This window comes from Phaethon lepturus, unplaced genomic scaffold (genome assembly GCF_000687285.1).
Source record: "Phaethon lepturus isolate BGI_N335 unplaced genomic scaffold, ASM68728v1 scaffold20058, whole genome shotgun sequence".
Classification (NCBI taxonomy): Eukaryota; Metazoa; Chordata; class Aves; order Phaethontiformes; family Phaethontidae; genus Phaethon; species Phaethon lepturus.
This window is the reverse complement of record NW_010555742.1, coordinates 16,497-27,884: the sequence shown is the minus strand read 5'-3', so window position 1 is coordinate 27,884 and position 11,388 is coordinate 16,497. Positions and strand designations below refer to the sequence as shown.

Below are 11,388 nucleotides of genomic sequence, written 5' to 3'. Positions count from 1 at the left end.
GCTCGGCGGTCGGTGTAGCGCTTCGGGCTTGGGCCCCGTTGTTTATCCGCAAGCTTCCATCGTGTGAAATTGTTGTGGGGCTTGTTTCTTTCGTCGCCGTGACTTCTTCGTGTCTTTTTTTTTTTTTTTTTTGTAAGCAGCCTTTATTCTGTTGAAGGGAAAAGGAAAAAAAAAAAAAAGCATGACCTGACATTAATTGGAAGAGAGATTTTTAAACAAAGTAATAGGCCAGGGAAGTTAAGGACTCAACCTTCTAAAATAGATACACCTTCTTTGCTTTTTCATGTTGACTTCTTGGTGGAAGCGGTTTCATATTCATGTAAAGAAGCAGTAGTCTGGGACTTTAATAAAGTCTTTATGTACTTGCTAGTGATGTTTTTCTTGTAACTGGAGCCACATGCCCTGGATAAAAAGGAGTACTGGACCTTTCACATGTTGGATTTTGGATGTATTTTTGTGTCTGTTTTTGTGAAGTAAGTGTACACACCAAAAATTATAGTTACTGTGCAGTATGAAGGTTCTTAGAGCAAGAGCCTAGTTATAATTTATCTATAGGTTTCCTTGTTGTCTTCTCTGGAAAACATTATTTTAAAGTGTAGGGGTTTTTTTAGTGGATCACTTCTTAATGTGCTTTTGCACCTGTTACAATTTCTATTCAAAACTTACAATTATGTAAAGCTTACCACGTTATCAATATACCCATTGAATATTCATAACATGCGTACTGTTTCTTGGGCTACACAACTATGCAGCATCTTTATCAGGCCACTGCTTCCAGCTGTGCTTCCGATCTTACAAAGGGATCGTGATGTGATGTGTGTGATGGTATCAAGTGGTGGAAATCCAGTCGCATTCTGAAACAAGCTTTGCTGATTCTTTTCTCAAGTTCAAACCGTCACTGCTAAAATACTCTATTTGCTTCTACTGTGAAGTTATAAACCTTAGCCTCCAACAGCTGGATTTGCCTTTTCTGACAGTAAAAGTATTTGTAATTGTCTGTGTAGACATTGATGGGCAGTGACTGAAGCGTGTCCTACCCTTTTGTTACCAAGATAAACAACACAGGAACATAACCCCTATTTTATCTCTGTAATATTTCTGAGAAGTTCTATATAGCATGCTTCATGTACTTGGAATATTTTTTTGGTTTAGTGTTTTCTTGCACTCTTTTCAGTAGTGGTTTAATCTTGAACCTGATTAATTGAAATATCCTGAATTACTTTAGAGTCTTTATTGAATCAATGAAATAGAATACAGGATAAGACAACCCTTTCACCTCAATCAATGTTGCATTTAAATATAATGTACTTGTCTAGAAATTTGTTTTGGCATTCCCTTAGTGCAACACAGCTCACCAGGCCAGCCTTCAGATTCACAACAAAATCAACATCTTCATGTTTTCTCTTATTTGGCTTTTATTTTGGAGGGGATTTAAAAAAACAAAACCAAGAAACAACCAAACAAAACATGCAAGGCTGCTTTGCTAAGCATCAAAACATTAATGAAAATTTCTTTTCACAATTACTGGTAAGCAGTGTACTGACAGAACTGCAAATCTAGTTTTTGTATATTTTTGACAGCATAAATCTACTCTTGTGTGTGCTTACTCTGAACTGACTTCCAAGCACTATACAGGGTCTGCTCCGTATTGCTGTCCCTGTCTCCACCACCCAGTTCTCATCTAGCACCAGCAAAATACCAAGCTGTCCCCCCGCTCCAAAAAGCAGCAGAGGGACCTTGCAGAGGATGCCAAACATTTCCTGTCTGACACCCCACCAAGCACGTAAGGTCAATGGATATCTCCAGAGTAGGCAAAGAAAAAGCTTATATTGAGGTTGTGATTCTATTAGACCAAGCAGATATGGATCAGAATGATAAGATTACAGAGTCAGCTTTTTGGGATTGGTGGAGTAGGAACTAACACTTTCTAACAGTGTTAAAATAGAAGGTCCCTACTTTGACTTTCTGGTGATTTCAGGTACTTATTTCTGCCCTGTAATGAGTGACTGTAGAACCACTGTGGCTTTCTAGGATGTTTATTCTAGTATTCAAGTGCCTTAACTTGTCTATAAATTCTATTTTGATAGTAACTTACTCTAGGTGTTAAAGCGTTTTTCTTTTTTCTGTATATTGAGTCTTAAGTATTGGCTTTTTAGAAGTGCAAAGGAATGTATTTATTAATCTGACCACAATTTTAACTTGTTGTATCAGACAAGGTTATTTTAAGAATGACCATATTAAAGTGTGGCAGAATAAATTAATTTTTAATTAAAATTTAAGAAACCTAACATTAATTAAACTACACTGTTTTGGAGTGTGATGAAGTTATTTAGACCATTTAGTATGGAGGGATCTGGAAATACTAGAAAGTAGTTGAAGGTAACTTACTAACCAAGTCTTTGATTATTAAATCTGTTATTTTCTTAGGTGTACACAGATCCTGGACCTTTTTATTTTTTTAATTGAATAACCTATATCCTGCTGACCAAGAAACCAGATTTCAGTTCTCTGCTTTTCGTTCCTTCCTTGTTGGAAGAGCACAGTAGTGGCTCTCTGTTCACTTTGGTAAGTATTGCTTTGAAAATAATACTAGCTTGCCTAAAATCTTGTTGGCTTTAGCAATATTTGAGCTAGTGTATTTGCTGAAGGAGAAATGATACTTGTAAGGATTTTGATGGCATGATTCCTGTGTTTTTTCCCTGAAGGCAGTGGGAGCATCATTTTCAAAACTGTAAGAAATGAGTTGGCAAAAATTGGAAAGAAAGGGCTAAAATAAGAATTAGGATATATGTTTAAGACACCAACGAAGACAAGCTTACAAAAAAAAGATTTCTCTGCATCAGTGACTGGAGCTACTTTTTTTTTTCTTTCTTTTTTATAAACAAATAATTACGTAGCCAGAGAAAACCAAATATTGTTTCAAGCTTTCAGTTTGAGATGTGTTTATGAAAGCCCATGTTGACTGAAAAGTTTTTGCCATCAGAGCTATATTGACAGGACAGAGATCAATGCCACTCTTTGTTTTATCGGTTCAAGTAAAATACAGTTAGGACTGTTTGAAGATGTAGTTTGGTGATCCTATGTGCATCTTCAGTTGGCTTGTCATCAATTATGTAATACATTTCTGGTTATATTAGGCATGTTAAATTCCTACTCCTAAATTCCATTTTCCTAAAAAAGCTAGAGTTTGTATTAACTGCCTTTGTATTTTGTTTAAAATGAAAAGAATCAACCTGAATGTCAAGGTTAACTTCCTCGGAATAAAGCGATATGGCTTTTCGATTAATACAGATACCAGAATAAGAACCTACTTTGTGTTACAATCAATGAACTTGCCACTCAAGTTAACCCCTCTAACTGCCTTATTTTGACCTGTTCTTTTTTCTAGATGTCAGTTTGCTGCTAATGGGTGTGAGTAAATTAGATGTCTTGTACAGAAAGCTTCTCCTCACTAAGCTTTTCATCAGAGGATGGGGAAAGCCAGAGGATCTGAAAAGGTGACTTGTTAAAAAATAACAGCATAAACAGTACTTTATATTAAAAGAAAAATACGATCCTTGAAGTACCAACAATTTTTACTATCCTATTTTAAAAAAAAAACAAAAACAAAAAATAAAAAACCAAACGTGTTAAAGTTTGTTTTGTTCAGGAAATCATGTGTTTCCATACCAAGGAACTGGATTTAAAATAAGTCCTAAAGGGGTTTGCTAAATGTTTGTGTTTAAAGACGCTCTTCTTGAGGGGATGCGTATGTGTCCAATTACATTTTTCACTTATGCATATGTGATAACATTCGTCAAGCAGCATCTCTGACAGTGTTTCTAAAAACAAAACTTGCTGATTTTTTGCAGAGGAATCATTCTGTTTGATGTTGAAGAGGATCTTGCTAGCTTTTTGTAACTTCTTAATAATAATGAGCTTTAAAAGTGTAAGATGTTATCAGAAGTTTCTCTCGTAGCCCAAAGTAGTAAATTCATTCTTGTTAGAGGTCTTGAAAATAAGAAAAAATGGAAGTACCTCTTAATTTTTGAATATTTGCTGATTTTTATTAGTTATTATTAAGAATAACACCTGGAAGTTTAGCATTTGCATCTCTTAAGTAAAATTAAGTGACTGAATATATATATTCTGCATCATGTAGTATTTAAATAGAAAAGTATAAATCTGCATTTAATAAGCTAATTCCTATGTATTTTAAAATCAATAAAGAAAACTTTTAAAAATACTGAAATAAAATTTTGTTCACTGTGGATAGCAGTTGAGTTATGTGGGGGCTTTTTTTTAAGTCCAAGTGAAACATCTCATCTGGAAGTGGTGCTTGGATTGCTCTGTATGTCTTATGTCTTTTTTCAGTTGATTTTTCTGTTAAGTAGCAGACTTTCCTGCAAAACGAGAATGTTGGATTTTTAAACTGTTTAGTTTACTTTTGTTGGAATAAGCAAAAAATGTGGGTTTTGTTTTGAAATGGGACATTTTAATGTTATCAAAAGCCTCTCCTAAAAAATTTTAGGTTCTTGGTGAGACATGATGAAGTTTCATCGTCCCATCCCCATCTCCCCCCCCCAACACAATTATTATTTATATAGGGGGACTTCTGAATAATTCTACTATTAGCGATTGCAGTACTAGGCAAGGCTTTTCTCTTGCATGGGGTCTATAAGGGTAATCACACTAATGTCAAACAGCAATGAGGAAGCATTGGTAGTAATAATGGTATTGGCTATGGCTCTTCCTTTTTCATAGTGGGGGACAAAACCTCTCACATGAGATCAAAAGCTGGAGGGGATACATAAGGCAGGCTTGCTAGCCTGCTGGTATGAAAAGTGGAAGACGAATTTGTTCTATGTATTGCCCTGGAATGGGAAGAAGATGAGCTGTCCCCCAGCAGCCTGGCTTCACCTGGATGAAGAAGGAAGAATACCATCTCCTCCTGACCCCTCACACTGGCTAGTGGGAGAAGGGAGTACCGCTCCCTAGAAGGCATGACCTGTCATGCCAGAATCAGTGTCAGCATCTTTTTTTTAAACTGATCACTGTGAAGCTCCATTAGAAGAAATTATTAAATTTCTTATACTTCAACCATTAACTGAGATTGACTGATACTACAGACTACCCTGCCTAGATGTAATCTGAAGTTTTATGTGCTGATGACTGTTGATATCCTAATGCTTTATCCTCAACTCATTATCAAGAGTTGAAATTCTGGAACACTTGCAAGTTTAGCTTTCAGTATCCTCCTAACTACAAAGGAAATACATAAATGCAGTGTTTTTCAGGGGATTTAGTGTCAAGCAAAATGTCTCTTCATTTAGTTTACTATCTACACTCACGACTCATACCTTTACCGTTATTTTCTCCAAAATACTTGATGCACGTGCTGTTCTATATAAGAAAAGGCTATATAGTAGAGCTATTTTTGATATGGTGGTAAACTGGATTTTCTTTCCTCTGCTGTTGGGAGGTGAACAGATCACTCCTTTTATACTATTGTTATGTACTTTCCACATAAATCTTCTGGTTTAGTTGCTTAGGTAATGTTGCTGTGTGTATTTACAACCATAAGAATGAGCAAGTTATTCTTAGCGTAGAGTATTTAAGGTTGACAGGGCCATCTTGAGGGTATCTAGTCCAAATCCCTATTCCAAACAAAGCTAACTTCTTAGTTGATTCAATTCACTTGGCACCTCACCCATTTGGGTTTTGAAAGTCCCTTGAGGATGGAGATTATTCACAGTTTCCCTGGGCAGTCTTTTTTTGGTTCTTAACCACTAGGACTGTGAAAAAAATCTTTCACTGTGTTCCAGTGGGAATTTCTTATGTTGCAACACGCAACCATTGCCTCTTATCCTCTCACTGTATACCTCTGAGAACGGTCTTGTTTCATTTTTGCTGTAAGACTTCAGCCCATTTTAGTAGTAGAAAAAAGCAACTAGATTTGCCCCTTAGCCTCCTCTTTCCCAGGCAATGCAAACCCCTCTGCCCTTGACCTGCTGGCTGCCCTCTTGCTAAATGCAGAGGGTATGCCATTGGTTTTCCTTGCTGCAAGGATGTGCTGCTAACTCACATTCACCATGCCTTTTCCTGCAAAGCTGCTACCTAGCTGGGAAGTTCCTAGCCTGTATTGTTACATGGGGCTGTTCTGTCCTAGGTGCAAGATTTTGCAGTTTTATTGTTGAGCTTTAGGATGTTTGTTGACGTGTTCCTCCAGCTTATGCAGGTAGGTCTGAATGGTAGCCCTACCTTCCAGCTATCAACCTCACCTTCCAGTTTGTGTCGTTCATGAACTTCCCTGAGTGCTGCTAGGAATTTATTTCCAGCTAGACTTCAGATTGTTGGCAACTACACTTTGATGTTGGCAGTCCAGCCTGTTCTTCACCTATTCAGTCTGTATTGCCCCAATGTGGCTACAAGGATGTGTAAGTGTTAGGGAGGTTGCTATGTCTTAATTTGGCCCTGAAAAATGACTTAAGTTTTCAACACATCAGGTGTAAAATACTATTTAAGAGCTGTGCAACCGCTAGCAATGTACCTGAGCCTTGTTTTTTTAACTTAAAAACATTCTTATATACCTTCCTTATGGTAGCCTGATTAATCCGTAAGTGCAAAGCTGCCTTCATAACTTTGATTTTCTTTGTGGCTTTCTTTAGGTCCTGAACTTTTTTTTATATCTATATCTTTTCTTTTTTTAGATTAAAAGTTGAATCTTCTCTACTTGTTTCCTTTCAACAGAATATTTGAATTCAGAAAGATTATTGGAAACCGGGAAAAATGCCAGACGCTGGTTTCAAAAGATTATCCAGTGTTCATTGACAAGGTACTTAAAAGCAGGAGGTGATGCAGTTTAACTAAGTTTCTTTTCCTGATGGTATATGAAGGTGAAATCAACTTAGTACTTACCAGGCTGCTTTTACAGGATAGAAGAATTGAATCTTGATGTCATGTGCATCCATATTTTCCTGATGTATGACATTATCACAGCGTGACTTGCTGCTGGGATTGGCAACTGGGGACTTCAGTTAGGGAGTACATAGAGACAGGGTGATGAACTGCACCTCTGTCAATATTGGGTTAGCTTTTGCTGAGCACCAGCTTTCTAGCAGGTGGCATTAACTGACTTCACTGGTGTTCCCAGTTGCTCTGTATCAAGAAAAGAACATGAGCATTTATCTGAGAGGGAAGAGCAAGCGAGGCTGTAGAGGCAAAAGAAATCAATGTAGGGTGAGTTCTCAAATGCTCTTGATTGGAAAAAGGAGGCCCTGTGCTTCCAAGTGAGGTGTGCAGATAGAAGTAATCATTGCCCTGAAGACTTCTCTATCTAGAAAGTGTGAATAGGGGGTCAGAAATAAAGAGTAGTTCTAAAGTCAAATAAATGCACTAGTGGTCAATGCTGTGGCAAGCTAAATACTTTTAACAGTTTGCTGTTTTGAATTTTTTTTTTTTTTTTAATTGAGCTGCTGTTGATAGAACTAGGAGGTAATGGCAAAAATGTGAAGTGGGGTTGGAAGGGATGGGAAAATGATCAGTTATGTTGGTTACTAGTGGAGAATGGAAGGAAACTGAGAGAATAAAGCAGTACAGATACTGTTTTATTTTTTCCTCAGTAATAAAATAGTTGGGGGGCTAGGATGTCAGATCTTAAAGCTCAAAAAATGCTCAAAAATTATGTGTTATGGAAGTTATTTAAAATGGGCCAGTATTACACTTTATTCCTTGATTCCTTTAGTAGGTCATTTAATAAAAGCAAAGCTTGAAACAAATATTTTGACTGTGTTGATAACATGTATCCCTATATTTGAAATAGACCTCAGCTTTGGGTTTTTTTTAAGTACATTTTTATCCTATAACAAATTAATCTACTTTAAGGGATTGGCTTTCAGAGCAAGTTAAACACTGATATGAAATATTACTGCTCTCATCCCATTCTCTCTGTAGGTTGAGGAGCAATCCGACTGTAAAATCCTTGAGGGGCACTTCATTTCCCCATTGGCTCATTATGTCCCAGGTATCCTGCCAGTCGAATCTCTTGTAGCAAGGTAAGAGAAATCAAGTGGTAATTCCTTTCTGAAACTAGTACTGCAGAGAAATAAGAATGGTCTATAAGTAGTTTTATTGTGAAGCTAATTTATTGTAATACAAATTATCTGTAAAATATTTCAAACTGTTTGTACTAATGTGTTGATCCCAAAAGTGAAAATAAATCTTATTTATTTGATAGTTTAATCTGTGTGTAGAAATCATATGGCACAAATCTATGGAATACCCTGGGTTTTCTTAAATTATTTGTTTGGGTTTTTTTCCAAATGAGCAGGATCCTGTAAATGAAGGGTACTACAGCCAGGGCAGTAGTTGTTTGTTTTATACATAGCAGGAGAAGCTGTTTATATGAGAGAAGCATGTTATATTGTATTTGAAGGAATCATTCCAGCCTTCAATTTACATTGAATACAAAAATATTGTATGTGTATTCAAGTAGTCAATTCATTTAATTGTAGCAAGAGAGTCTAGTGCCTTTCTTAAGTGGCAAGCAAAAAAAAAAAAAAAAAAAAGGCATCCTAACAGAAAGCTCCCTAATAGTCAGAAGATACCTAATGGCATTTTTTTCTGGTTTCACACTAGCACTGCTTTCCAGTTGAGGACTGGGTTTGGAAAGGGAGCATAATTTCTGTTTGCTTTTAGTTTTGAGCCAAACTTTTGTGGTGGAATTTTTTTTCCAAGCTGTGTTTAATAACTTAAACATAGAAGTTTGTCAGCTCAAGTTGATAATGGCATTGTCAATTTTATCAATATTACTGGTTGGTGGTTTTACACGTAGTTAAACATGTAACACTAAGGAATGTCAGAAGAAGTTTGATAGTCAAAATATCAGTTCTCTTCCACCTCTCCGTTGGTTAGAGAAACTGTCCCTCAACTTTATTGGACTAGTTAGTAGCATATTGGAAATTATAGTATACTGATTGTTTCCTTATCTATGTTCTCTTTACAGTTTGTAGTCAAGTTGTGCTAATTGTTACATTGGACAGTATTGTTACGGTTTTGAAATGCTCTACAAATTTCCCTTAAGATCATAGTGCATTGTGTAATATTTTTTTCCTGAAGTGTAATACTGTTGTAAGTAACAGTGCTCCATCTTGTGGGGAAAATACTAGTGGTTCAGAACTGATTTCCACCCCCCCGCCAGTAGACTGTACATAACTTGAGTAGCAACAGAAGACATTAAGTGATTGATATTGGGCATATAGAATAGTTTCATGGGTATGAACATACATGGGTATCAACCCCATGTATGTTGGGTTTTTGATTCTTTTTAAAATTTAAATATATTGCTCATCTTAATCTTCAATTTGAGCTGTTATGCCCTCAGGAGAAAAATAGCAATGCTGTCTAGGAGAGCTAGTCATACTTGTTTAGGCTGCTCTTCATCTGAAGTTCCATTTCTCCACTCGGCAAAATTTAAATTGTGATGATGAGGCAGTGGTCTTTTTTAGCAATATGATCTTTCAGCTTGGCTCCTTTTCTTTGGCATTTATTCTGTCCTACTTTTGGATTCCTTTCTTTGCTGGACCTGTTTATGAAAAATGATATTGCTGAATTGCTGGCAGTTTGCCTGCATGGGTTACAAAAATACTTTATTCTGTCTTTTTCTCTGGTGCAGCTTGTACATTGATACACTTTGCTAAAATAGGTGTTCATTTCATATAGATTTCAGTTCATAATACCCAGAAGATGGAATAGCAAGCACAGACCTGTGTGCATTCATTTAGCAGGCACTGGAGATCATGTGAGTATGTAAAATGGAAATTTGATTGTTATGGAGAAATTAAATAATCAGATTTTATTTTAATATATGTTTGTACATCTTCTCTTTAGCACTTCTGGAGGAGACGCACATTAATGGCACGTCCAATGATTAAAGAAGCCTGTATGGCTTCCCTATTGCTAGAAAATCCTTATTATATCCTTTTGTGGAAAGCACAAGAGTTATTCTTAGCTACCTCCAGAAGGTAGAAGACTTGTATGTACTTTGTGGATCAATTTCCAGTGGACTTTTCAGTGGATAGAAGCCAAGTATGACCATTGTATGAAACACAATGTGGAACACAGTTAATGTAATATGCTACTTTTACAGCAAGTATTGCTTTTCTGATTTTTTTTTTTAAGATGTCCTCTACAGCTTCTTATTGTAATCATTAGAGTAAAGTTCTGATATGAATCTGTGTACTGATCAACGTACTGATACGACTCCTTTAGCCACGACAGAGTGAAAACTATGCATTCGTTCTACATCATACTGTGTGACTTCTGCATGTATTAATCACAGAAAAGAAAGTTGCCTCTCGTGCCTTCCCTTCTCAGATACAACCCCTTGGTACCTCAGGTACTTTTGAGAATCTCACTGCTACCATTTAAGATTTGTTTTTTTAAAAAAAATTTAAGTTCTGTCCTGTCATTAACTCATCAGTAACTTTGGTAACACTGTTACTCCGTTTTATTAAAATAGGATCTCTGGTTATACTTTTTTCCTACCCATAGATCTGACAAAAGTAAAATCTTAATGTTGCAAACTACATCATCAAACTACATTTAACTTGATTTAGTTCCAGTTAAACATTTGGAATTTAAGTTCAAGATTTTAATTAATCCATGCTATTTATGTATGTGATTTTTTTTTTTTACTTTATTTTTTGTTTTAAATGCCAGTGTTTTATATAAAATTTTTTTACTTTCTTTAACTTGAGTCTTCTACATGGCTGTAGAAAACCTAAGGATCAATTGTAAGTATTACCATTACATTCATGGATACTGTCTTTTCAAAATACAACTTTTTTTTCCTCAAGAAGCTCAAAGTAGTATAAAATTTGGTAACTTATTAAAAAAAAAACAAACCCCAAGCATGGACCACTTGTAACCGCCTAATGTGAAATTGTCTACCCTCTGCTAGATTGTTTTGTCATTTTTTATGTTAAGAGGTCACAGTGATCAGGAAAGTTTGCCACAAGATGAACTTGCACTATAGAGTGAGGCGCAAGCATGTTGCATGAAGGCAAGCAAGTACCAGTTTATTTTCCTGATTCACAACTGTGCATGTGCAAATGCTACAATTAAATTTCAGTCAACTGTGAATAATCTTTGGTCAAGTAGTGTATTTTCCTGTCATAATTGCTAAGATTTTACTTTTCCAAGATATTCTAAGGATTTATGGTCAGACATGTAAATAAATCTGATGTTGGTTGGTTGTTAGTCAGTGGAAACTATGCAACAGTCAGTATTTTACAGGACTTGCTTCCTCAATCAGTTTCTTAAATGTGAATTTAGAAGCCTAATTAGGCAATCCTGGTTTTTTTGCTTTTCACATTTTCCAAACCACTGGAGTATAAATGGAATTCAGCA

At 36.0% G+C, this 11,388-nt stretch overlaps 1 protein-coding gene across 1 annotated transcript in view; it reads left to right on the top strand.

Annotated features, from left to right (window-relative positions):
* The first annotated feature begins 3,405 nt into the window (after positions 1 to 3,405).
* LOC104624807 (chromosome unknown open reading frame, human C4orf29) overlaps positions 3,406 to 11,388 on the top strand; it is a 17,848-nt gene continuing 9,865 nt past the window's right edge. The window contains exons 1-6 of the mRNA XM_010292267.1: positions 3,406 to 3,497; positions 6,730 to 6,814; positions 7,933 to 8,033; positions 9,700 to 9,778; positions 9,868 to 9,952; positions 10,745 to 10,772. Of these exons, the coding sequence (XP_010290569.1) occupies positions 3,406 to 3,497; positions 6,730 to 6,814; positions 7,933 to 8,033; positions 9,700 to 9,778; positions 9,868 to 9,952; positions 10,745 to 10,772 (470 nt within the window). The remainder of the gene's footprint in view (positions 3,498 to 6,729; positions 6,815 to 7,932; positions 8,034 to 9,699; positions 9,779 to 9,867; positions 9,953 to 10,744; positions 10,773 to 11,388) is intronic.